This window comes from Corylus avellana, chromosome ca4 (genome assembly GCF_901000735.1).
Source record: "Corylus avellana chromosome ca4, CavTom2PMs-1.0".
Lineage (NCBI taxonomy): Eukaryota > Viridiplantae > Streptophyta > Magnoliopsida > Fagales > Betulaceae > Corylus > Corylus avellana.
In genome coordinates, this window is record NC_081544.1 from 4,901,985 (window position 1) to 4,929,019 (window position 27,035).

The following is a 27,035-nucleotide window of genomic DNA, read 5'->3' on the forward strand; positions in this document are numbered from 1 at the left end:
AACGTTTGCACCGGACGTTCAAGTGAGAATAAAACGACAACGTTTGGTTAATTTTTTTTTGGTTAAATCTGAATCCTTGATTGTTTTTATTTTACTGTAACACATAAATGCCGGATCCTTTTGAAAAATCAAAAAGCGCCGATCTCTAACCTCAGCTCAAAATGTCTCTCACACAGAACCTCTACACTTCAATCTCTTCGCCCTCCTCTGCTTTCTTGGCCCATTCCAACTTCAATTCGAGGTACCATTTTCTTTCCGCTGTTTGGCTCCCCAGTAAACGCCGGAAAAAAAAAAAAACAATAATCCCCGAAGTTCTAATCTTGTTTTTGCCTGTCTTTGTCTTCCGATCAACCCTTTTCATTTCTGATTTGTGGTTTAAATCAGATTAGTTGAATTCTTGTGGTTTTTTATGCTGCAGAGCTAAGAATGTTTCGCTTCCGGCGAAAAGATTCGGCATTTGCAAGTGCGTTTCGGCGGCGACTCAGGAAGCTCAGACTGGTGCGATTTTTATTTTGGAAATTGGTTGCTCAATTTAAGTTCATTATATATATATATATATATTTTTTTTTGTGGGAGTTTACGTAGGAGTTAAACTATGATTATGGGCCATATCGCTTTGCTTATATTTCTGTTATGCAAATTCTTCTTTATTTATTTACAAGTAATTGGCCCAAGGGGAGTGAGGGGAAGGAACTAGTGACTCTGCTTCGTGAGGCCAATTGAGCTACCCCATTGGGTCAATGTCTTCTTTATAGCATGAAAATGTAGAAAATTACTTTATTGTGCTACTGATGCTATTGTTGCCGGAATGTGAATGATGGGCCATTAAACATTACTTTGTTGTGAGCGATTTGAGTAACTAGTTTGGTTGGGCAGTGTCTGTTCTTCTATTCTATATTACTTGTGTAAGGTTCAAATTGTTGATAGCTAATGGATGGTGCATTAGGGAGGAGTGGTTGTGGTGGTGATTTTGAGAATCTTTGATGAACAACACCTGCATATGCGGTCATCTTTTTTTTTTTTTTCCTTGCAATTAAATACTTGCGTAATTGACGTCTCTTGATGGTGTTTAAATGAATGGTCTAGAAACAAGTAAAAGGTTTGTTTTGGAGGGTACTAGTTGAAATCAGAATAACTTTTTCTGCCACTGAGTTCTATGTAATGGGCTTACCAATAAAAGAAAATCTATAGACCCATCGAATGCATTAGTAATTTACCAATAAAAAGGAAATTGTATAGTTATGTTTAGTCCCTAAAAAATTATTCAAACTGGGGGGGTGGGGGGAATTAGCAATCCACATTACTAATGTTTTGCTGTTGCCGATTATGTTTTTTTAGTTTACAAACCATGCTGCAGCATAAAAAAAAGTGCCACATCAACCAGTTTTGTTACTCCAATAGATGGCATAAGAGAAAAAGACACAAATGAAGCCTTTTGACTTTCTTTTTTTTAAAAAAGGCCTTTTGGAAAACATAAGAGTAGGAAAACTTTTCAAGGCACAAATTCGGGAAATTTTTTGTGGAAAAAAATAATTAAGCAAAAAAGGAATTGGAAGCATCTCTTCCTATTGTGTCGATTGTTGATATTTGACATTTAATTATTGCTAAACTTTTTCGCTGTTTGTTTTGAAGCTTACAAGACAACGGTCTCTCGCAACGCAAACATGACAAAACTTCAAGCAGGTTACCTTTTTCCAGAGGTTGGTGATGTCATGTGCTTTTATTTGCTATATTGTTAAACTCTAGATGTTGTTCCCAAAACTTCGTTCAAAGGAATTTTTATTATAGTTCCCTTTAAAACCATAATTGGTGAAATGATTAAGAGTATGGTTGACTAGTCAGCCATTAACTAACCATTTTACCAATTATGGATTGTCACGTTAGTTTGTAAGGAACTTTGTAGTAAAAGTTGAAGTATCCCTAATAGCACGAACAAAGATCCCCTCAATTTCACTTGAAATGGAGATGAGTCATTTTATGGTCAAGATTTAATGTTTTTTTTTTTTTAATTTATTTTTATATTGGGAAACCTCTACAAGTCAGGGCCCTTCGGACCCACCCTTGCAGAGTAAACCTCGGTCCCGTGCACCGCACCCTTGAGAGTTTCTCTATTCGAAACTGGGTAAATCACTGGCTTTTCACCAGGGTGTGTGGCCCCAAGGGATTATTTGCGCCCAAGAGGTGTTGAACTTTGGACCTTGAAGGGAGCAAACCTCCAAGACCAAGGCCTTCACCACTTGGGCCTACCCCTTGGGGTTATGATCAAGATTTAATGTTGTTGCATCTAACAGTGTAGATTATGTCATATTATTTAAATTTTTTAAATGGCATGCCAACATATTTATCAAGTGGCATTATCTACACTTTTAGATACAATAATATTAAATTCTGGCCATGAAAGGACTTAAAAAAATTTAAATTTTAGTAGTTAAGTGTAAATGTAAACCTAGAAACAACAACTTCATCGTATCATGGTGCATCATTTGTTTCTGGGGACCAATTTCTTGGCTTTCAGTTCATACAAGATTTAACTAGTTACTAGTTAACCATAATGGCTTTTTGGTTGTCTCTAGCACCTTGATTTGGAATTTCTTTTTGCTTTTTATTGATGTAAGGGCATGTTCTTGTTCCAACAAATTGAAAAGCAAGGAAATAGAGAAAATATTATGCTGCTTAGTTATATGTTTTGACAATTTGTTGCATATAGACCAAAAGTATTAGTGATCTCTCTCTGTGGCTTCCCCACCTCTGGTCCTCACCCAACCCACAAAAGGCGCATGTTTATTATTTTTGTTTGAAACGCGGATTTTGGTAACCCTATTTTTGTCCTTATAATTTCTTGAAAATAGATTTCTAGGAGGAGGGCTGCACATCTGCTGAAGTACCCTGATGCACAAGTGATAAGCCTTGGAATTGGTGACACTACTGAGCCTATTCCAGAAGTTATAACTTCTGCAATGGAAATGGTATAACTGCTTAACCCTTCTCCCCTTATTCCTGGTGTTTGAAGTTTCTGCTTGTTAACATCAAAAGTATATCTGTTTTTATTTCTTGATGTTTTTCTTGCTCTTTTTGCACTATCCTTTTCAGCAGGTCATAGGTATGTATTTCTCTATATTCTGGACATAGAAAATTTCAAGTTTTGTGTATTGAGGATGACAAATCTTTGGAGTGGTGTGTGGCTGATGCATGACTATTTGATCAAAATAGTTTTCTTCTATTCTTAATCTTAAATTTGTTTTTGTTACTGGTTTTTCTAAATTGTCTTGAATTTTATGATCCGTTTGTGCTTTTTTTTTTTTTTTTTTACAAGTGCATTTTATTCTTTAAATATCTCACTGTAGTCTAGTCTACTTGTTTGTTTTTCCTTAAGTTTATTAATAAGGATATTCTGCCCAAACTTCTGTCACTCAGGAAAAGAAACTTAAGGCCTTAGCTTTGGACTATTGATATGTACACAGTTAATCCCTGTTATCTTTTATGAAGAGAAGATAGTCACAATTCTTTTAATGAGGCATAGAATTGTGCAGAAGATAGTCATAATTCTTTTAATGAGGCATAGAATTGTGCATGGTGAATGACTACTAGATTATCTGTTAGGGTATGAAGTCATTTTGTTACCATATTTGTGAGTTGCTCTGTATTTCTTTGTGGGTGTTGAATATGGAATTCTTTGTGACGCTTTTTGAAAAGTGATCTTGGATATATGGAAAGAAATAAAGAACGTAACCCTTGAATACAAGTGAGGCTTCATCACATTTATGTGGGATAGAATTAATGCCCTTTCCTCAATGTGGACTGCTGCTTGTTTTGAGGTTAAGCATTGCATTGCCTATTTGGACATCTCCAACAAGAACTTTTTGAGACATCACACCCTGCCTGATGTTGGTTATAATCTCTTAATTGGGGTCTTGGGCCCAATTCTATCATAATCTCAAATTAGAGGAGTTTAATTGGACATCTCCAATCTTCATATTGCTTACGATCTCCAATTTAAAGTCAATTAGGGCCCATGCTTGTGTCAAGGTTAAAATTTGAGCACTGATGGTGCCTTTATTATGGGATGGCTGGAAGAATTTTAACCTCCTTAGATGCTGTTTTCTTTGGGGTTTTTTTGCTCCTGGTTTTGTTCTATTCTTTTTTTCCTCTCTCTTCTGTATAAGGAAATCTTCTGTTTTTTTTCTTCCCTTTTTCTTTTTCAATAAAACTCCTTATTACCTATCAAAAAAAAAAGAAAAAGGAAATCTTCTGTTTCTATGGTTCCTTATATTTTTCTCGCTTTCAAAATGTTTCTATTAACCAATTTTGTTGATTGGAATAACAAATATGAAAGAAAACAACAAAAGCAGTTTGGCAGCTGGGAGAGATGTGTAATTTATGAAGCTTAATCTCTCTCTCCCTCCTAATTACTAACTAGAATTAAAGTCTATTTTTTAAACTTACAGAATCCTTGCTCAAGTACTGACCCAAACAAGATTTTTAGGGGCGCCATTAACTTGACATAATTGAATCTATTCCATAGTCATGTTCTTGTATGTCTTTGTGAAATTTCACACAGTTTTACATCTTATCTGGTTTCTGATTGAACATAATCGTTGCTTGTTCAACTACTGATTCAAATCGTTCTTGTTTTGGCAGAGATCACGTGCATTGTCAACACTTGAGGGTTACAGTGGTTATGGAGCTGAGCAGGGTGAAAAGGTACGTGGCATTCTTGATTCCTATTTGACTGTTTCATGGAGTTGAACTTCTCTGTTAATTGTAGTTACTTCTATTACAAACTGGGTTCTCATGTTTATAAGTTTGTCTCAAAGTCAATATATACTCCCGTTATTGGTGATGACTAAATACTAATGTATCAAAATTATGTGCTGAAGATGCAGAGTTTCCCTTGCATGTTCATATGGCATCATCATTCAGACTGAATGAGAACTTGAAAACATGCATGGGCACTATTCATAATACAACGATTGATCTAGAATTCAATTGGATGATTGGAAACTAAAGTGGTTTCTTTAGAAAGTTATTGTGAATGGTCATACAACAATTTTCTTATGGTCAAATATTTTTTTGTGCTTCTTACTGTTGGTTAATCCGTTAATGTATACAAAAGTTCTTTTTTGTTGCCATTTACCTCTCAAAATATCAGGATTGATGCTGATTAAGCTTTGGCTGATTTTTCTTTGCTGTCTGTTGACCTCAGACAACCCTCCTCTAGGTTCATAACTGATTTGATCAAGCTTAGAATCGAGACACAACTAATAGCAGATTAGCAATGCCTCCTAGTTTTTATGAGCCTTTCTTATTTGAGATTTAATTGAGATTTCCATTTCCTTTTGATGATAAACTTCATGATTGCTGGAGGCTAACATTGTTGCTGATCTGTACAGGCTTTGAGAGCTGCAATTGCTTCAACATTTTATAGAAACCTTGGTATAGAGGAAGATGATATATTTGTTTCAGATGGTGCTAAATGTGATTTATCCCGCCTTCAGGTTTATTCACTTTTTTTCATGTCATTTTGAATTCCTTTCTTTAGTCTTTGCCTTCATTTTTATTTGTTTGCATGCGCTGATGTTTTTGTCTACCGTCAATGCATGATGCTCTGTTGTTGGAAGCTTAAAGATAATATGGCTCATTATTAATGGTTTTTCACTTTAACTCTATTTGAATTTGCTTTCTTTCTACTCTTGGCAGGTTGTTTTTGGAGCTAATGTTACAATAGCAGTGCAAGACCCATCATACCCGGTAATTTATTCTTCTACAAAATAAAAGAAAATTTATTATCCAGTTGCATTTGACTCGTCTTCCTTTTTCTTTATAAATTATCTATTTTCATTGATATATGTATCAAGTGAAAAAGTCTGAGTTGATCTTGTCAACAATCATTTGGTCGTCATTTTATTTTGTCATATGGTAATGGTTTATGACTATTTTTTTATTCTTATAGTTACTATTTTTTTTCTTTTTCTTTTTGGCATGAAGTTACCAGTCAGAGGCTTACATGTTTTATAAACTATCAACAATACCGTGTTTCTTTGAACACCTATGCAATATCTTATGCAAAAAGTGTCGGGGTGTAGCACCCCAGTCCCATATTGGGAAGATGAAAAGAAGCCACATAGAGTAGGTGACTTATAAAGATAGTTATGAGTGTTAAGTCTCACATTGCCTAGTTACTAGATGAAACTGGGCTTTATAATGAATTATAGAGAAGCTTCAAATTGATTAGTCCTTTTGGAGTGATAGCGCAGATGTGGCTAGCGCAGATGTGGCTAGCGCTTTTCCCTAGATCATTACAGATAGTATCAAAACCACCTAGTAACGTCAGGTCATGTGGTATCGAAGCACTGCATGATGTGGCCCTGATGAGGACGTCAGAAATTTAAAAGGGGGAGTTTGTAACACTCCGGTCCCATATTGGGAAGATGAGAAAAAGGTCATATAGAGTGGGTGGTTAATAAAGATAGTCATGGGTGCTAAATTTTACATTGCCTAGTCAGTAAGTGAAACTGAGCTTTATAATGAATTCTAGAGAAGTTCCAAATTAACTAGTCCTTTTGGAGTGATAGCGCAGATGTAGCTAGCACTTTTCTCTAGGTTGTTACAGGGAGTGCATGTGAGACACATGCAGAGAGTTGGTTCCCTTTGGAAGTAAGTTTGTTTTTTTTTTTTTTTTTTCCTCCCTTTGGTATGCAACAAGAATTCTATATAAATGAATAAAACAAGGTTCACTTGGGAAGTTAGTTTTTTAAGTAATACGAGGATTCTATGTACTAAGTCACTTACGGTCTAGAAGAAGTACAATAAATCTGACTTCTGGTTCCATTTATTAGGGCTACCTTCTGATTTCGAAAATTGACTTGGATTGTTGGTTAGATGATCTTACCTCTTAGATGCAAGTCCTGAAGAAGGGGATGGTTGTTTGAGCATGCTGATTCACAATTTCAACCATATTGAACATACCTTGCTTTCAGCAAAATGGAAAAACAATGATTTTCTTCATCGGGCTAATCTGTTGGATAAGATATTAGTAGCATCGCATGCAAGTGTTTTTATAGGGTTAAAGGTTTTAAAGTTGTGCAGTATCAGTTTCTTATTAGAAATGTGTGGAAGTGCAGGTTTATGTAGACTCAGGTGTTATCATGGGCCAGACTGGACTGTTTCAGAAGGATGACCAAAAGTTTGGAGGCATTGAATATATGAAGTGTACTCCAGAGAATGGTTTCTTTCCTGATTTATCGAGTGTTTCTCGAACGGATATCATATTTTTCTGTTCACCAAACAATCCTACTGGTGCTGCTGCAACCAGGGAGCAACTGACCCAGCTGGTAAAGTTTGCTAAGGACAATGGGTCAATCATTGTGTATGATTCTGCATATGCCATGTATTCATCAGAGGGCCTCCCCCACACCATCTTCGAAATTCCTGGAGCTAAAGAGGTAACTTTGGTTATGAAAATTCGTTTTTAGATTTCTTGCATGCAAATCTGCACTTGGATTCTTATTTATTTATTTTTTTCTATTTCTTATCCTTACATATGTTGGTTGACTCTGTGAGATGCAGTGTAGTTTCCTCACATAATATACAATTTTTTATTTATTTTTATTTATTTTATTTTGAAATGCCTCTCTAGTTTTTTTTTTTTAGTGGATAATAATTTTATTAAAAGAAAAGATTAATGCTCTCGTACACAAAAAGTATACAAAAGAAACAATTACCCTAAAGCTTCTACAATCTAAAAAGTAAACAAGATCTAACATATTCAAAGAACAGAAATTAGGAACATAAACTACCGCCCAAATTAAGAGAGATCTCAAAACAGAGGACTTTACACATGCACATTGGACTTGCAGTCCTCAAAGAAACGCTGATTCCTTTCTCTCCAAATGCCACATTAAGAAATTCACCTCTAATAAAATTGATATAACATTAATTGCTTTGAAATTTTTTTCTTTCTCGAGTTCAAAATCTGTACTTAAATGGCAGTAATTGTATATGTTTCAAGGGTAAGGTTGGGACATCCTATGGAAGTGACGTATTGAATGATTGCATTATATTTTTCAAAGCATTTAGTGTATTTATTGCTAAGCATCAGAAAGGAAGTTCAAAAAATATTTTTGTGGAAAGTAGTCATTATCACCCCATATTTCTCTTGCTAGGCAAGGTTAGAGGTCAACACCTAAGTTATCCCACTAGAATACAGTTCAGGATCTCAGTTCTTCCATAAAGTTTCAAAATTTTCCAATTTATCCTGATTTATATCCCATGTTACCTTTGAATGGGGCCATTTTTCATCTTCTGCATCCAAATACATTACGGCAGACCTGCGAAATGCCATCACTAAAACTTCCTTCCAGTCTGTTCCTGTTTGTTGTGCCACTGAGTTGATTCACTTATAACTGCAACTATTGTTTTTCAATAATCTTTTTTTTTTTTTTTTGGTACAGTGATTTGTGATTTGAGTGCAACGAGAGTACTTATTATGGTTAAGAGAGGGGTTAATCTATATTTTCCCCTTTCAAAGCTGCGGACTTCTATTTTCATAAATATATGACTTTGTAGTATAAATATGAGCATTGCAGGTTGCCATTGAGACGTCATCATTTAGCAAGTATGCCGGGTTCACTGGAGTTCGTCTGGGTTGGACTGCAGTTCCAAAGCAGCTGCTATTTTCCGATGGATTTCCTGTAGCCAAGGACTTCAACCGTATTGTTTGTACTTGCTTCAATGGTGCATCCAACATTGCCCAAGCTGGTGGTCTAGCTTGCCTTTCACCAGAGGGCCTTAAGGTCTTTTTTTTGGGTCTCATTTTCTTGATTAGTTACTAATACATACCAAAAAAAAAAAAATTGAATCTTTGTCACCTTAAATCCCGTTTTTTAAATTATAAATTCGTTTCTTTTCATTATCTATTTACTTTCATCTTCCGCTTTTCTACGCAAACGGACAGCAAAATGTTATGAAATCCAGATATAACTAGATCTGTTGATTTGTATTTTTTTTTCAGGCAATGCATGAAGTGATCGGTTTCTACAAGGAAAATACTGACATAATAGTGGAGACATTTAATTCACTTGGGTTCAATGTATATGGAGGGAAGAATGCACCATATGTGTGGGTTCACTTTCCTGGCCGCAGTTCATGGGATGTATTCAGTGAGATTCTGGAGAAAACTCACGTCGTTACTACCCCTGGCAGTGGCTTTGGACCTGCCGGCGAAGGGTTCATCAGGGTTAGTGCCTTTGGTCACCGGAGCAATGTTTTAGAAGCTTGTAAAAGATTCAAGCAGCTATACAAGTGAGCCAAGGATCCAACTGGTTTCAGCTTCCTGCATTCTTCTATTTGATTTCTGCAATAGTAAGACCTGAGCATGTTCTGTATTTTGGATTGTTATTTATATAGATTGCAGAATCATTTCATCAGTTGTAGAGAAATAGAGTTTACTTCTGATGTAGATTTCATTTTATCATTTTAAACTGAAAGCAAATGTTCTAATGAAAGAGAGAAAGAGGTGTTGACAAGAAGTTAATTTGATTCTTTCGAGCTTTGAAAACATGATTAGTGGAATTACGATTTTTACGGAATAGCATCACCAAAATAAAAAAAGTACTAAAAATCCGATGCAACTCTTGCCATGTCAGGAGAATTTACTTGGTTTTCAATTCAACTTAGAATCCGTTTAGGATTGCGATTTTAATAAATACGATTTTAAAAATTGCGTTTTTTTAAATTGGTATTTTTTAAAACCATAAAGGCTTTTGGTAAAATATGTTATAAAGTATATATATATTTTTTTCTTTCAAATATTTGTTATGCGAAATCATAATTTAGGTCTAAATTTGCGTTTTTTCAAATAAGCAACCTTATTTTACTTATAGAAATGGCAAATTTTTTTTCTTCTTATATTAGATTTAAGTTCTTTATAAATCGTATTGCCAAACGTTTTACGTTTTACAATATCTTTTAGAAACACAGATTATTTTTACAAAATTACAATCTTAAACGCACCCATAGTTTTGTTCTCTTGGCAACCAAGAAGCTCATTAAGCTGTTTGTTTCATGCGTGTTTTTTCTTCCGCTGGTTTTATGCAGATACATTTGAGTAAAAAGCATAAGCTCCAACATGCTTGCAAACTTAGGGAGTAGATAAAATGACGACCTAAACTGTTTGAGATTTCGAGTATCTTCTACCTTTCCTCAAAAGACATTCCATTTTAACATACATTCGGAAATACTAATGAGATCTCCTATTTTACATTACCTGAATGACAAGTATGGCCTACATACAGCAACACTACATTACTAGAGATTACAGGTTGATCTGCAAATTACAAAATTAGACACCTAAAACTGCTCAATGCCCTTCATGCTATCTGCTTTGCAAGTTGTCTTATAATGTCCAGTTTGGTTACACCGACTACAATGCACGGTATGTTTCTCACGATTAAGGTCCTCAATACAAATTCGTTTCTTTTCCGGGCGTCCTGGTGGCCGACGAGACTTAGGCGGCCGCACAACCTGATTGTCATCGTCCATGGGAGTCACATCTGCCCTTCTCCATTCAACTTTGCCTGGTATAGGACGTATCTCCTCTACATATGTTTCACGGTAACTAGCAACGGTGAAGCACTTCTCGGTGAAAACGTATATATCCTTCCGACAAGAAATGAGGGCCGCAACAGCATGTGAGCATGGTGTTCCATAAAGCTGCCAATCACGGCATGAACAACAATGGGTCCCAATATTCACAATGTGTGATCGCTCGGTCGATATAACCTCAAATTCTACTTCATCAGATCGAAGGACTTGATATGTGGACGCGCGGTTGACAGCCTCCATCATACGCTTCTCAGTAGATGGGGCAAGTACAGAAAACCATGAACTGCTTTTTATGCGTCGTTCCTCAAACTCAGCCATCAATTTACTGTGAATCACCTCAATCACCTGGATTATGGGCAACTCTCGGGCTTCAAGAATCCATCGATTAAACTCTTCTATGTTTGAAGATAGATGACCATAACGAGTTCCTTCAAAGTACACTAACGCCCAGCGGGAAGGAGGAAACTGTTGAATCCATTTTGCGGCTTCAGGAGAAACCTCCTCAATTTCAGCCATTCTTTGTTTGAAACCAATGGTGGTGGTTGCATATGCAGCTTTCCACAGAAGATGGACAAGCCTAGAGTTCTTAAACTCTTTGCCAATGCATTCACTCAAGTGACGCATGCAAAATGCATGAGAAGAATTTGGGAATTTCCTTCTTACTGCATCTACAATTCCTTTTTGTCCATTTGATAAAAATGTGAGCTGTAGTATGTTTTCACTGTTCATCTCAAGCGCCTTATGCAACTCTGACAAGAACCACATCCAACTCTCATCACTTTCTACATCAACAACACCAAATGCAAGTGGAAATAACCCACCATCAGCATCAAAAGAAGTTGCTGAAAGTAATGTACCCAGGTACTTGCTTTTAAGCTGGATAGCACCAAGCCCCAGGATAGGCAAGCAACCATTCAGGAACCCATATATGGATGCATAAAATGAAACAAAAAGCCGCTGGAACTGGTGATCAGCACCAGTGGTAAACACCTCTGCAATACTCCCAGGGTTAGTCTTCTTTATTTGTGCGCAGTACGAAGGAAGTAGGCAATATCCTTCCTCAGAAGAGCCATAAATTGCAGCAAGCCCACGTTCTTTTGCCCGCCAAGCTTGCTTATATGGTATAGTGATCCCATATTGTTTATGGATGTCATGGAGTATATCCTTTGGTTTGTAGTTAATGTTGTCCCGCAATCGTTCCTCTATAAAACTCACAATCCAATCTACAGAAGCCTGATGGTGCCCATTTTGTGCATTTCTCCCACATGTATGTGTTCCTTCAAGGCTTCTTATAGTGAAGGTTGGGGTATTAGGAAGCTTAACTGCACGGATGCGCCATGGACAACCCTCAGTGGCGCACTTTGCAAAGTAACGAATCAGGTCACTCTTTATAATACGTAGCTCAAAATGTTGTGCAATTGCAGCTTCTTTAATTGCATTCCGGAAGGCTTTGACGTCCGGGAACTCTTGACCGACAACGAAAGAGTGGTCATCCATGTGGTAACAAATACTACTTCACAAGTCTTCTTTCTTGATGTAATATGATCAAATATTTCGACATTTTGCTTCCCACGGAGGCAAAAAAGTAATGAAAAGCACCATATTTGCAATATATACACAGTTCTCACTTAAAAGCTCAGAAATGAGTCTTCTCATCAGAGAAAATGTCTGCAAGAAGCCAAGTGGTGGAATTTAAAATCGTACAAAGGAAAGAAAAAAATAATAATAATTTCATTAAAGGAAGAAAGCAATATCCATTAAGTGATTACCAGTTCAAATTAACTACAGCGAAAACATGATTCAAGGAAGAAAGCAATATTCATTAAGTGACTACCAGTTCAAATTGACTACAATGAAAACAAGCACAATGGCTTTTCAAATGAAGTGCTGAGAAATGTATATATATTGAGACAAACACATGCATGCTTGGGTTATATTATGAAGGGTAAAAGCATACAAGTATTTCTGCAAGTGTATATTGAATATATCCCTGCATCAGAAGACGTGTTCCTACATGCACAATTCATATTTGTATGAAAATGTCCAGACTGACGAATCCAGTACTATCATATTGAACACCAAGTGAGTTCACGAAAAGATAACAAAACCATCCCAGGAGCTTTGGCTGAATATCATCCTGAAACGTGTCAAATGACATGACACTCTTTTGCCGGTCAAAAAATATAAAGTGGATATTTCACATGGAAACTGACACAATTCGAGTTAGTAAAATAAATGGATCAGGGGTATTATGTAAACCGCTCAAGTTACAAGAGCACTATTTCTAGCAGTTCTTATTTTTTGGTAATTTATATTTTCTTAATGAATAACCTACTAATTTTGTTGAAATCCATCATGAAAGAGATGATGCTTAAAATGTTTTAAAGCAGGGCATAGTTTACAAGATGTTAATGAGAAGAATGAGAAGAATAGTTTTAAATCCATCATTTTTTTTCCCTTTTTCTTTTGTAGGGATAATGAGAAGAATCCTGTACACCTTGCCAACAAATTAAATGTCGTATAGTGTTACGCACCGGGCAAGTCTGGGAATTCGAACTCTCGGCCAACAATATGGAAATTATTCTTATTGTTACTCCAAAAAAAGAAAACGTTTGTGTTTGTTGCTGTTAATTTACACTAATTATGTCATGGGTTTTCACTTGCTGCCATTAATCCAAAAAAAGGAACTTTATTCTCACCAAAATACGCAACCATTTCCACAAACCAAATCCAAAACTTAAAAGCAGAAAAAACAGAGTTAAGCTAAATCAAAGTTGATGATCACCATAACCCAAACAAGTTTTAGAAGAAAATAATTAAAAGAAACAAAAATATGGAGATTTTAAGAGTCCTTCTAAGATCTGAAGCTCAAGAATCTCAAGATAGAGCTCAATCATGAACAAAAGCCACATACAAAAAGACACTGAGACAAACATATAGAAATATGTGTAATATAAAATGCTAACCTCGTAGAGTACGGGCTGATGATCAGAGGAAGACAGAGCGAGATCAAAGCACAAAGATCGACGCCATTGGAGAGATGGAGAGGATGCAGGAAGAACACTTTTGGTATTCTGACGAAAGATTAGGGTTGATTAGGTCCAAAAAGTAGGTATTACTGTCATTGCGGCTTTCAAAAGAGAGTATTTTCGTCATTTTAGCTGATGGAAGACTTATGATTATCACACGTGTTTCCTCTAAACGACAAGTACTTGAATAAAATAACTGAATATAATATATATTTTTTTTAGGAAAAACAAATGTTCTATTGGGCCATTGGCTATTACCACGAACCTTTACGAAAAATGTTATCAATTTATTTCTTAATTATCAATTTATATCTTAAGGTTAAAATTATTATATATATATAAAAAAAAAACAAACAAACTTTCGTCCACATTCCGTTCTAAATTTAACGGTGTTATCATATCATACCAAATCAAAAGACAATGTGTCATGTTTAATAAAATATATATATATATTCAAATTATACTTATAATTTTTATTCTTTTATTAAATGGATAAGCGTCATCTTTTGATTTTGTATGATGTGGCAACACCGTTACAAATTTAATGAAAGGTGGACAAAAAGATTTATTTAATAGTGGTTTAAAGAGTAAATTGATAACTTTTAAACCTTAAAAAACGATTTGGTAAAAGTTCATACATCGAAGTAAGGGTGTATAACCGGTTGCACTTATCATCTCCTAACTACAACCTGTTTAGGTACTTATTCATTTTTAAATAACCACAACTGCTGGTCAATTGAATGCATAAGCTTTTTTATTATTATTTTTTATTCATTTCTCCCTCCTTTCTCTTTCTCTTTAATCAAAGAGAAAGTATATTTTTGGAAAATGAAATAAAAAAAATATATTTAAATGATATAGAGAAAGAACAGATAATTGGATGTAAAATACATTTGAAAAGTCATTAGCTAAAGTATAAAAAGTAACTTTTGGTTAGTTATTTTAGATTGAAATGTAGAGAATTTATTGAGAATGATCTTTGTAGTGTGTCTATAGTAAGAGAGGATAGAATTAAGGGTTTGTAAAAAGGTAAAAACTAGAATTACAATTGTAACTATGACAGAAAAGCTTGTCCACAGAGTTGTTAAAATAATCGTGTTTCAAAGTTGCTCGCCATCTATTCCAAGGGCACCTAAAATATGCATTCACTTCATGGTAGAGGTCTGCATAAAGGAAAGAACCGACGTCAACATCACTATAAAACCTGTTGAACATACTTGCTAAGTCTTCAGTGCTCAAATAGACTTTCAGAATTCTTTGGTGTTTGGGAAAATCTACATCTTGGCTAGTATTAATCAGGTCATCCAAGAACTAATTAGCATACGAGGTGATTTTAAAGTCCCTACTTGGATCACACTGCTCAAATGTGATGAGGTTTCTGTAAAAAGGTTATGTTTCTCCAAAAATACACTTTTGGAGAAAGTTACATTGAGCAGGTTTTTTTTTTTTTGTCTCCAACTTTGAATCTACTCTAGCTTGCACAAGTTCTATCATAGATAGAATATGCTCAGTATATGACATTATTGTAGTCTCACAAGTTCTATCACATGTTCCAATTAAGCAAAATCAATCTCTTTTATTTACTTGATTTACAATTAGTTTAATGTGGTATTAAAATGAACTCATAAGTTCTTGAGGTATGCAAAAAAATAAATTTATTTCATACAGTTAAATTTTGTCTATTGACTTAAGAGATTTCGTTAGTGTGGCAATACCTTAAATATAATACGTGTCATAATTTTATTAGTTCTAGCGTGTCACATTACCGGAATCTATTAATTCAATGCAATAAATTTGATTGTAGGGAGTAAATTATTTTTTTGGCATACCTTAATAACCTTTGAGTTCATTCTTATATCACAGAGAGTTAATTGTAAATTAGGTAAACTAAATGAATTGATTTTGAAAAAAAAAATAAAAAATGTACTAGCTATGAGCATAAACTTTTATCAAATCACTCCCTAAGGTTTAAAAGTTATCAATTTGCTTCTTAAGGTTAAAATTGTTAACAAAAATACACTTTTGCCCATATCCTGTTAGATTTTAACATTGTTGTCATCATACACTCGAAGGATGACATATGTCATGTTTTAAAAAAATTAAAATTAAAAATTTTAACATTTTAGAAAGTAAAAAAATATTTTCAGATTATATTTATAATTTATAATTTTCATTTATATTTTTATATTTTTTCTTAAATGGGATATGTGTCATCTTCTAGTTTGGTATGACATTGCAACACTACTAAAAATTTGGGTTAATTACATTTTTAGTACTTAGGTTTTCACTTTTTTATTTTTATTTTTTCTCACCTAGGTTTAAAGTCATATTACATATGATACTTGACTTGTGGGAAAAGACTAACTTAGTACCTCTTTCACATTCTGTCAGTCCAAACTAACATGTTGCTATGTGTCGTCACATAAAAATGCCACATGTCCTAAAAAATAAAATATAGTTAAAATAATTAAAGAAAATAAAAACAACAATTAAAAAACTAAATCGTAAAAAAAAAAAAAAAAAAAAAAAATTATGTGGTGCCCCGGCCACTCGTAGTGAACAATGATACACGGTACTAACAAAAGTCTGTGATTCAACTTGTAGGTGTAGGATTTGTTGACATTTGTGGTGGTAGGACTTCTATAGTTGTTGATACAACTTTTTGGACAACTGGATTGATAATGGGTCACTCGGGGGTGTAATCCTTTTAATGAGAAATGCTCCTTATCCAATATGATAGCACTGATATCCAATTGTGTAATTTTCCTTATATGGGGTGATTTACTATATATATGTTAGTGATATGGATATGGACGTAAGGTTGTTGGACGTAAAATTGTAGTGTTTATCTTCATGTAGTGTTTAATCTGAACACTACATCTACCTTGTAGATTATCTCTTAATCTCTTCTCTTCTCTTATCATCTCATTGTATTTATCAACTAGACTTAGCATAGATATTCAATACCTATCATGTTGTATTTATAGTTCTCATCTAGAACTCTTCTTTGTAATCTTGCAATCTATATATATTGAATACACACACATGAATAATTATCCTGGCCAAATAGCATCTCGTGATTATAATTTACATGGTATGAGAGCCTCAAGGCTAACACCGTCATCCCAATGACTGAATCCTCCATTACTTTCGCAACCTCATGGTTCATTCCTAATATCACGAGTTTTGCAATAGCGAAACTGAGCGAACGTAACTATATAGCCTGGGTCTTTCAAGTTCGCCCAACTCTTCGCACTCATGGACTTCTGGGTATCGTTGATGGCTCGGAACCTTGTCCACCAAAGTTTCTACCCGCAACTAAGAACAAGGATGCTGTTATCAATCTTGCGTTTCATCTATGGGAAAGAAAAGACCAGTACATTCTCAGCTGGTTTATCACTACTCTCTCAGAGAAAGTGATTCTAACAGTATATGGTTTAAATATCTCTCATGAGGTATGAACTGCACTGGCTAAGCGGTTTGCATCTACGTCCAAGTCATGTATCAACCAACTTCAACGTTAGCTATAAACTATTCATCAAGGGACACAGACTTGCTCTGAATTCATTCAAGAAGCCAAATCCCTTGCTGATGAATTGGCTCTCTCTGGTAAGACAATTGATGAGGAAGATCTTATTTCTCATCTCATTAGAGGGTTAAATCCACGATTCAATGCCTTCATCACAACAATTTTTGTTCTTATGAGTGATACGGCTATACCCTTTGAGAAATTCCAGGCAGAACTACTCAGCCACGAGCACTTGATTCAGCAACAAGAATCTCACGTTGAGAAAGGTTCGTTTGCCCTCTATTCTAACTGGTCAAATCCACGAAAAGCAAAATTCAGCAACAACAATGGACCACGTACCCCTCAGTACAATGGATCTCGTACCCCTCAATTTTCACCAAAGTCTGCTAATGGGCAGCAACATGATCCCAACCAGAGAGTATTCTGCTCCCACCAATGGTAAACCAAATTTTACTCATTCTCCTAATGTTAATACTGATTGGGTACCATGTCAGATATGTGGAAAAATTAGACATCAGGCGTTGGATTGCTTCCATCGTATGGACTACGCTTATCAAGGAAAACATCCCCCAGTGAGCTTGCAGCAATGGTCTCTCAATCCAATGCTTTGTGTGAAGACAAAGATTGGTTAGTGGACAACGTGGCCAATAATCATATCATGGGTGAGTTGGAAATTCTCATAATCCAACAGCCATACAATGGGGCGCAGAATGTTGCTGTGGGAAATGGAAGCTCTCTCCCTATTGCCCATACGGGTTATTCTTTATTCAAAATCCAAAATGCCATAGTTCAATTGAAAAACATATTTCATTGTCCCAATGCAGCATCAAATCTTTTGTCTATTAATCATTTTTGTAGAGATACCAACTGTTATTTTAAACTCACTGACACCTACTTCCTTGTCAAGGAAAATCTCACAGGGAAGATAATATTGTAGGGGCCAAGTGAGGATGGTTTGTATCCCATGCAGTTGAAGAAATTTCTTTCCAATAAACACAAGAATCGAGTTTCCTTTCTTGGAGTCAAGACTCATGCATCTACCTGGCACAGTAGACTTGGACATCCCTATTCTCAAGTTTTCAAACGCCTGGTCAAGGATCATCAACTTTTTATTTCGCATTTAGGGTCTAGTTCTATGTTATGTATGCCGTGTCAAATAGCCAAAAGCAAACAACTTCCTTTCCAAGATTCACACCATGTTACCAACTCTCAATTAGAATTGATTCATAGTAATCTTTGGACCTCACCTTTGTTGTCTGTTAATGGCTCCAAATTCTATGCTATATTTGTAGACGATTTCTCCAGATATACATGAATTTTTCCTTGCAATTTAAGTTTGATGTGTTCTCCTGTTTTGTTAAATTCAAATGTTTAATTGAAAACATGTTGTCTTTAAAAATTAAACAATTGCAAATGGATGGTGGAGGACAAGACACTTCTCTCCAATTTAAAAATTACCTCTCAAGTCATTTTTTTTTACATAGAATAACTTGTCCTCATACATCTTAGCAAAATGGCATAGTTGAGAGAAAACACCGACATATCATTGAAACTGGTCTCACTCTCCTTGCCCAATCTCACTTGCCACCTAAGTTATGGGAAGCATTATTTCACATAACGGTTTATCTCATCAACCGATTATCCATTCCCACTATAAAATGGTTTACCCCCTTTTTTAAGCTTTACAATAAGGAAACAGAATGTAGCAATTTGAAAGTGTTTGGTTGTGCATGTTATCCCTTACTTCGACCCTATACCAAACATAAAGTTGAGTTTAAGAGTAAGCAATGTATTTTCCTTGGGTATAGCTCTAATCATAAAGGTTACAAGTGTTTAGATCCTTCCAAAAATTGTATTTATATATCTCAAAATGTGGTCTTTGATGAGAAATTATTCCCTGCATTGGATATTGCCTCCAACTCATCTCTTGCAAGCTACTCTTCTCCGGACCGAGGTGTCTACTCTACTTCCTATTGATTTTGAGTCTGTTAATGATTTATCTCCTACTTTGCCTACTGTCTCACATACTCCTAATGAATCTACTATTGAGTTATCTACTACTTTGCTTGTTGTGTCAAATGCTCCTAATGCATCTATTGATCTCACAACTCTTCAAGAAGTTGTCCTGGAGATAGTATCCAATTCTCCATCTACTATCTCCCCTACCACTACCTCATTTGTTTCTGTAGGAGAGACCACCACATACTATCCTCTTGTTGAAGTCACTTCAAGTGACTCATCTCCATCGCCTACACCTTCACCTATTGTTGTTCATTCTCCTGTAGACATACCCTCACATACAGATGATGTTTCCCCTACAAACACCACTTTAGAATCCCAACCTCTACCTCCCATTCCAGACCTCATTCCATCACACATGGTCATCTGTTCTCAAACAAGTAGCCTCAAGCCAAAAGGCGTTCCAGAGTTTCATTTATATTATTCTACTCATCATCCACTAAAAGCCATGTACACAACTACTCTTCCAAGGGAGTCGAGAAACTTTACTCAAGCATCCTCAAATCCCAATTGGATGGCTGCCATGGAAAGTGAATTCCAAGCTCTCTGTGAGAATCATACATGGTTCCTATGTTCAAGGCCACACAACATAAATGTAATCAGGAATAGATGGGTATATAAATTAAAACAACAACCAGATGACGCCATTGAGCGGTATAAGGCAAGGTTAGTAGCAAAGGGGTTTGAATAGAGAGATGGTATTGACTACAAAGAGACCTTTAGTCATGTGATTAAACCAAAAACTATTAGATTGATGTTATCTCTTGCTGTACATCACAATTGGCATCTTAGACAGATTGGCATATCTAATGCTTTTCTGCATGGAAACCTTAATGAAGAAGTTTTCATGGAACAGTCGTAGGGGTTCGTGGATCCTGCTCATCCGAACTTGGTGTGCAAACTTCACAAAGCATTGTATGGCCTAAAACAGGCACCAAGAGCTTTGTTTCATAGACTTACTCATGCTCTCCTTGAACTTGGTTTCACGGGCTCCTTAATGGACAGTTCCCTATTTATGTTATATCATGGCAGCTTAAATATTTTTGTCCTCATCTACGTAGATACATTATTATTACTGGCAGTCATTTATCTAGTATTAATGATCTTATTTTTGGTTTACAAGCATAATTCAAGTTAAAGGATCTTGGTGATTTGTCCTATTTCTTGGGGATCCATGAGCATCGAACTCCCACTACTTTGTATCTCAACTAGTCTAAATACATTGTTGATCTTCTACATCGAGATCATATGATAAGTGCTAAGCCCTATCCAACTCCTTGTACCTCTGGCAAGCGAATGACAAAGTTTGATGGAGATCCACTAGATGATCCATCCTTGTATAGAACTATTGTTTGGTGCATTTCAGTATTGCACTCTTACAAAGCCTTATATATATATATATATATCCTACTCTGTGAATCAACTATGCCAATTCTTGCATTGCCCCACAAACACGCACTTCACTACAGCCAAGAGGGTCCTACGTTACCTCAAGAGAACGCCTGAGTATGGTTTTATGTTTACCCCTAGTCCTCTTACTTTAGAAGTTTATTGTGAAGGCTGGAGACCCCATTGATCGCCGATCAACAAGTGGATATGGAATATATTTTGGTCATTGCTTAATTTCGTGGCAATCCAAAAAACAGCCAGTGATGTCCCGCTCGAGTACAGAGGTAGAATACCATTCTATGGCCTTTGCCACAACATAACTGTCTTGGCTGCGAATGCTTATCAAGGAATTACACGTTCCTCTACTTTCTCCTCCATAAATCTGGTGTGACAACTTGGGTGCTATTGCATTGGCTTCCAATCCAATCTACCATGGTCAGACGAAGCATGTTGAAATCGACTACCATTTCATTAGAGAGAAAATCTAACATAAAGATATTGTTACTCAGTACATCTCCACCACAGACCAGTGTGTTGATATTTTCACTAAGGGTTTATCCTCTTCTCGTTTTTTTAGTTTACGTGACAAACTAATTGTTGGTCCCTCTTCCATTAGTTTTAGGGGGGCCTATTAGTGATACAAATATGGACGTAAGGTTGTTGGATGTAAAACTGTAGTGTTTATCTTCATGTAGTGTTTAATCTGAACACTACATCTACCTTGTAGATTATCTATTAATCTCCTCTCTTCTCTTATCTTCTCATTGTATTTATCAACTAGACTTAGCATAGATATCCAATACTTATTGTGTTGTCCTTGCAGTTCTCATCTAGAACTCTTCTTTGTAATCTTGCAGTCTATATATATTGAATACACACACAGGAATAATTATCCTAGCCAAATAGCATCTTGTGATTATAATTTACAATACGGCCATGAAGGTGTATAGTTTCCATGTGGAGAAGATTCTAAGAGTGATTTAATTTGCTTTCCTTTGATGACATCTTCCATGTAAAGACTGATTGAGTTGGGTCCATACGTAATTTATATCCCCAATAGTAGCTCGTGATTCCCATGGTTGACTTGCTCAGCTAGTTGGGGCTTTGAGAATCTTATGTGCACTCGCAATTGAGGTTTCCTTTGACCTTCAATGTTGAGGGCATAGTGTTGGCTGTTAGGGGCCTAGTCGGGACCATAGGTGTCGAGGTGCCCAACGCATGGCGTAGGTCTTAGCCCCTTGAGCTCGTGGCGGCTTAGTACTTGTTGAATTTTTTTGGGTGAAGTTGTCAAATTATTATTCTTTGTCAGGTCGTGCTTGATGCAAAATTCACTAAGTAACAAAAATTGGAGCGTAAAAGTTCTCAATAAGGGGCATCGGAGCATAATAATTCTTGATAATAAGGACATGATAAAAATAAAAAAAATACATTCATCTTTAAAAATAGAAATTAGAGCTTGTTGAGCGATATTCATCAAGCAAAAATTCCATGGCAATATGGATTAAAGCCTATAAAATGATGCTCTCCTAAAAAAAAAAAAAAAAAAAAAACCCTCAATTGTAGAAATCAAAACATCAATTTCCTTAAGAGGATCATAATTGTAACTTATCCCAAAAATAAATCGGCATTCAATTTTTACCCGAGAAAGATGCAATTGGGGAGTTTCAAATTGATGCCTTCTCGTATAATTAGACATATTGGTACAACATCAAATCTGGCAGGTTGGGGCCTGTGGCATCCTGACTGGCAATGGAGATGGAGATCGTGCCTTGTTGGGCGAACTCAAGACAAGGTCATCATGCCTCCTTAGGTTGTAATGCCTAAGAGAGTTAATTAAAAGGTTAATCGATTTAAGTAAGATCTAGTGAGTTAAACAAGTTGGATTAAAAGCACAAGTGGAAAAATGCTAGAAAATCCAATTCAAATTACCTTGTCAGCAATCTCATCCGGACACTATGTAGACGAGGTTATCATCGAGAGCCTAGTATGCTATGTCGTTCGAACGCTCAGCAGACAAGGTTATCCTTAAGCACCTCATCGGCAACCAAGTTCGCACGTGCTGTAGACGAGTGAAACATAAATTGTCTTGTTTGCAATCTCGTTCAAATGAGTTGAAAACGCCTCCACTTACTTGTCGGAATGAGTCACACTAGTATAAATACCCAGCACGCGTGAATCACTTCATTTTCTTCTATCTTCTTCCATTTTCACGAAATTCCCTGCTTCTCTCAACTAAACCAAACCTTAGGTATTGGTTTGAGGAGTCCTCCAAACGCAAATATGATCTAGAGAACGAGTTTCTTGGTGTTAGATTGTTGTTTCTACCGATTGGTTTGAGGTAAATCCATAAACCCTAACTTTGTTGAAGTTGAGTTGATTTTTGGGATTTTTGGCGTAATCCCTCAAATTTCTTTAAGAATTTTGTGCTTAGAGGAGTTCTAAACCACAAGCAAGCATCAGATTGAAGTTTTGTGCCTTAAAACTTCAGATTTTACCAAAAATCAAAGTAAGCCTCAAAACCCTAGAATTTCCTTAAGTGTTGTAAATTGGGATTTTAGTGTCTAACCCTTGAATATATCTTTCGATTAGTGTTGTGAGCTAAAGAAGTGTCTAATGGAAACCTTAGAATGCTATGGGTTTCATTGTGGAGTGAGATACTCGTAGTGTTCAAGTATCTTTGTGGAGTTTGAGTTAATAAGACTTAGAATTAAGCCTAATTGTGTATTTACCATGTAAATCCATAGATGCATTACAAATTGAGTCAAGAGTTCATCAAGTGTACCTAAGCGGACAATGCAAGTATTTTACTTTCTGAGCTAAAGAAACGTTTTTAAAATGTGTTCAAAGCAAGATATAGTTATCTGACTTCGAGCCAGTGTTATGTTGATATAAAACTTGATTTGTGATATTTTGATGAATTGATAATGTTTTATGAAATGTTTTGATAAATATTTATGAATGATTCCTATGAACTTTAATATGTTTGATACTTGCTACAACATAATATGTTGAATGTGCATTTTGATGTTGGCATGGTTTAGAACATGATCACTTGAATTTTATGATGCGTAATTCGAATAGTGCATGAGTACAAGGTTTGATAGCATGAGCATGATCATGAGATGAACAATGATGCGATAAATAAGGGTAACAGTCCTCGGTATTGATGAGTATTAGTTTCACTACCGCACGTCTGGCCTCACACTGAGATTTGCTTACAATTGGTTATCTAAAAGCATCCACAATGGCTTTTGCATATGGGTTTTGATGTAAAATAGCTAATTAAACTCATAATAAACATATTCATCAGGTTCTTGAAAACAAATGTATTTTGCATTTCATCAATAGTGCTTACTCAAATGTAAGGAAACATTATAGATGAATGTAAGTTTTTTTTTTTTAAAAAAAAAAAATTCATTTCTCTCTCCCTTTTTAATCAAGAGCAAGTATATGTTTGGAAGATTAAATAAGAGAAAGAATATTTAAATGATATAGAGAAAGAATAAATAATCGGATGTAGAGTGCATTTGAAAAGTCATGAGCTAAAATATAAAAAGTAGAGAATCTATTGAGAATGATCTATGTGGTGCGTCGATAGTAAGAGAGGATAGAATAAATGGTTGGTAAAAAGGTAAAAACTAAAATTACAATTGTAGCTGTGACGGACAAGCTCGTCCATGGATTCTTAAAATAATCATGTTTCAAAGTTGCTCGCCATCTGTTCCAAGGGCGCCTGAAATATGCATTCACTTCACGATAGAGGTCTGAATAAAGGAAAGAACCGACGTCAGCATCACTATAAAGCCTGTTGAAAATACTTGTTACATCCTCAGTGCTCAAATAGACTTTTAGAATTTTTTGGTGTTTGAGAAAATCTACATCTTGACCAGTATTAATAAGGTCATCCCAGAACTTAGCGTAAGAGGTGATTTTAAAGTCCCTACTTGGATCACACTGTTCAAATGCGATGAGGTTTCTGTAAAAAGGTTCTGTTTCGGCAAAAATAGACTTCTGTGGGATTGTCATCACTCCATTTCTAAAAGTTACATTGAGCTGATTTTTTCTGTCTCCAACTTTGAATTTAACTCCAGCTTGCACAAGTTCTGTCACAGACGGAATCTGCTCAGTATATGACATTCTTGTAGTCTCACAAGTTCTATCACACGTTTCAATTAAGAAGTATCGTAGGCAGTCAAGAATATGTTTGAGGTTATCGCGAGGAGACCATTCATATGCAAAAATAGACGAAACAATAAGATTAGGTAGGGACCTATGTTGAACATTTAATTTGGTGAGGTTGAATAAGCAGTCGAGCACACGCCAAGGAAGCTGATTCTCAAGCATCAACAAGTCCTTTATTATTTGCCAAGTCATCAATGATGTATTGAATACGGGATCTTCCTCGTCTCGTTGCACCTCCTTTGAAACTTTGCGGAAGAATTCAATGATAAAGCAACCATCAACTACCATCATTTCTATAAACTCTGTTTCAACATAAGCAATGTCTCCTGCATAACATCCTCGACATTCTTGCACAATACTTCCGATTGCTTCTATAAAGCACTCCAAAACAGTTTCCCTAGTTGGTGCTCGATTGAGGAGACAATGCAAATACCATAACTTAATTTTTTCCATTTCTTGTAGCTTCTCCTTCCCATGGTGAAATGGACCAATTGAAACTATTTCAGGCTCGAAAGCCTTTTCATTATGCCTACGTAGTCTATCAGGTACTTTGAATATAGAGCACTTAGATGGTGTTGGAGACTTATGGCAAAGTTTTCCTCGAATCGAAGATGCCATTGCTTTCACATCTTTAATACTGATAGATGCTTGATTGCTTCTTTTCAATTCTACCATCATTTGTTCTCCTTCATCACCTATTTCCATTCGATGTTCACTAATTCCACTATTTCTCTCTTTCATCATCATGTATTCTTTTTTCTCGCCAATCCTGAATAATATATTAGAGATTTGCTTTGACAATTACTAAAAAGCAAAGAGTGATGCTAGGTTATTGCAACCTTTATTAAAAATGTTTTAGAAAATAGAATAACATTGCATAATTGGTAAAATAATTAAGAAAAAAGTATGACTAATCAGTTTAATTAATTAGTCATGACTACCTTGTCAACCATGCTTTTAATTATTTTATCAAGTATAGACTGTGACATCGGTTTAAAAAGTCATATTGTACCATTGACAAATCCTTAAAAACAACAGTATTTTAGGTTTTTGTTCTTGGTTGCAAAGACTTTTCAAAAAGTAATCGCTAAAACTAAAAGAAGATAAAGTCTACTTGTTGGTATTTTATAGCAAAAAGGCCAAAAAAAAAAAAAAAAAAGGATGTACTAAGTTTTTTTTTTTTGGATAGAAAAAGAGCAACAATCCCCCCCAAAGGCCAAAAAAACAGATGTACTATGTCTTTTTTCTTTTTCTTTTTTTTTTGAAAAAAAGTTGGCAAACAAATTCTAACGCAACCCAACATTTGGGTTCAAAGGATCTAGATTCACTTGAAACCTAGGTATTTCATTTAGTGCAATACATTTTGCATAGACCTTTCATTTAAAATAGACAGACCTAAGCGTTAAACCTGTACAAAAGAACAAAAAACAAAAAATGGCGGTTTAGGTAGGTGTTGTGGTGGTTGAACCAACCCTTTAAATACTCCAGCCAACCCCAGAGCGGATATTCAGGGGCGGGGGGAATCACCCTTTATAGCTCTCGGGGGTGGTTGCAACCGCGCGTCCCGATGACCTAAGTATTGGTTGCGCCACCTTTGACCGTTTTGGGGTGACTGCCACCCAAACACCCATTGAGCAACGGCGCCGGTCTATTTTTTTTTTTTTGTTTGTTCTTTTTTAGGATCTGAACTACCCATTTTAAATGAACGGTCTAAATAAAATGTATTACACAGTGCAAAACCCCGAATCTCAATCCGGTTTGAAGTTTCATAAATAAGGACAATGAAGACAACTTTTAGATTAAAGTTGAAGTAACTTTACAAATTTTCGATAATTTGGTGCACTAGTTCTTGTATTGAACACACTCAGAAAGATAAATAAAATACTCATTAAAATTATAGTATGTGGGTGTTTATGTCGTATACTTATCAAAATGTAGTAAATTATAATGCTTGATTTTCATTAGTCTTTTCACCTGAACTGTATGCAGTATTATGAATTATGACATGAAAACAGTATTGATGTATTCAAAAAATTTAAAAAAGGAGAAAAACTCACCTTGTTTTAACGGCAAAGTATTGGGTGGCTGGCGGCGGAGAAAAGAGAGGGTCACCACCTCCACGAGAGAAAAGAAAGAGTGCGAGAAAATGTGTGTTGTTTGGAAAACGGAGAGGGATTAAAAAGAGAGCAGAGAGAAACATTTTCCAATTATTAATCCATAACGTACGCAATTGAAAGTTTGAAATGTGGTCAGAAGAATGGAAGAGGTCAAGAACAACAGATGAT

At 35.6% G+C, this 27,035-nt stretch overlaps 3 protein-coding genes across 3 annotated transcripts; 1 reads left to right on the top strand and 2 right to left on the bottom strand.

Moving 5' to 3' along the window:
• The first annotated feature begins 108 nt into the window (after positions 1-108).
• On the top strand, positions 109-9,511 carry LOC132177579 (LL-diaminopimelate aminotransferase, chloroplastic-like). Its single transcript, XM_059589954.1, has 10 exons — positions 109-241; positions 419-498; positions 1,633-1,700; positions 2,850-2,966; positions 4,639-4,701; positions 5,391-5,495; positions 5,698-5,748; positions 7,122-7,442; positions 8,586-8,792; positions 9,011-9,511. Exons 1-10 carry the CDS (start codon positions 162-164, stop codon positions 9,302-9,304), a joined length of 1,386 nt encoding a protein of 461 aa, XP_059445937.1. The 5' UTR covers positions 109-161; the 3' UTR covers positions 9,305-9,511.
• Positions 9,512-10,146: 635 nt separating this feature from the next.
• LOC132177751 (uncharacterized) lies at positions 10,147-13,723 on the bottom strand. Its single transcript, XM_059590194.1, has 2 exons — positions 13,569-13,723; positions 10,147-12,270 (listed from the first exon to the last, which is right to left on the bottom strand). Exon 2 carries the CDS (start codon positions 12,097-12,099, stop codon positions 10,348-10,350), a length of 1,752 nt encoding a protein of 583 aa, XP_059446177.1. The 5' UTR covers positions 12,100-12,270; positions 13,569-13,723; the 3' UTR covers positions 10,147-10,347.
• A 10,424-nt stretch (positions 13,724-24,147) lies between these two features.
• Positions 24,148-25,425, bottom strand: LOC132177898 (UPF0481 protein At3g47200-like). The gene has a single exon (XM_059590374.1). The coding sequence runs from the start codon at positions 25,423-25,425 to the stop codon at positions 24,148-24,150; it is 1,278 nt and encodes a 425-aa protein (XP_059446357.1).
• Between the last annotated feature and the right edge of the window lie 1,610 nt (positions 25,426-27,035).

Coding starts and splice junctions, on each gene's coding strand:
- LOC132177579 (XM_059589954.1), top strand. CDS start 162: ATGTCTCTCACACAGAACCTCTACACTTCAATCTCTTCGCCCTCCTCT. Junction 5,749..7,121: donor TGCAAGACCCATCATACCCG/GTAATTTATTCT, acceptor GTGGAAGTGCAG/GTTTATGTAGACTCAGGTGT. Junction 8,793..9,010: donor TTTCACCAGAGGGCCTTAAG/GTCTTTTTTTTG, acceptor TTTTTTTTTCAG/GCAATGCATGAAGTGATCGG.
- LOC132177751 (XM_059590194.1), bottom strand. CDS start 12,099: ATGGATGACCACTCTTTCGTTGTCGGTCAAGAGTTCCCGGACGTCAAA.
- LOC132177898 (XM_059590374.1), bottom strand. CDS start 25,425: ATGGTAGAATTGAAAAGAAGCAATCAAGCATCTATCAGTATTAAAGAT.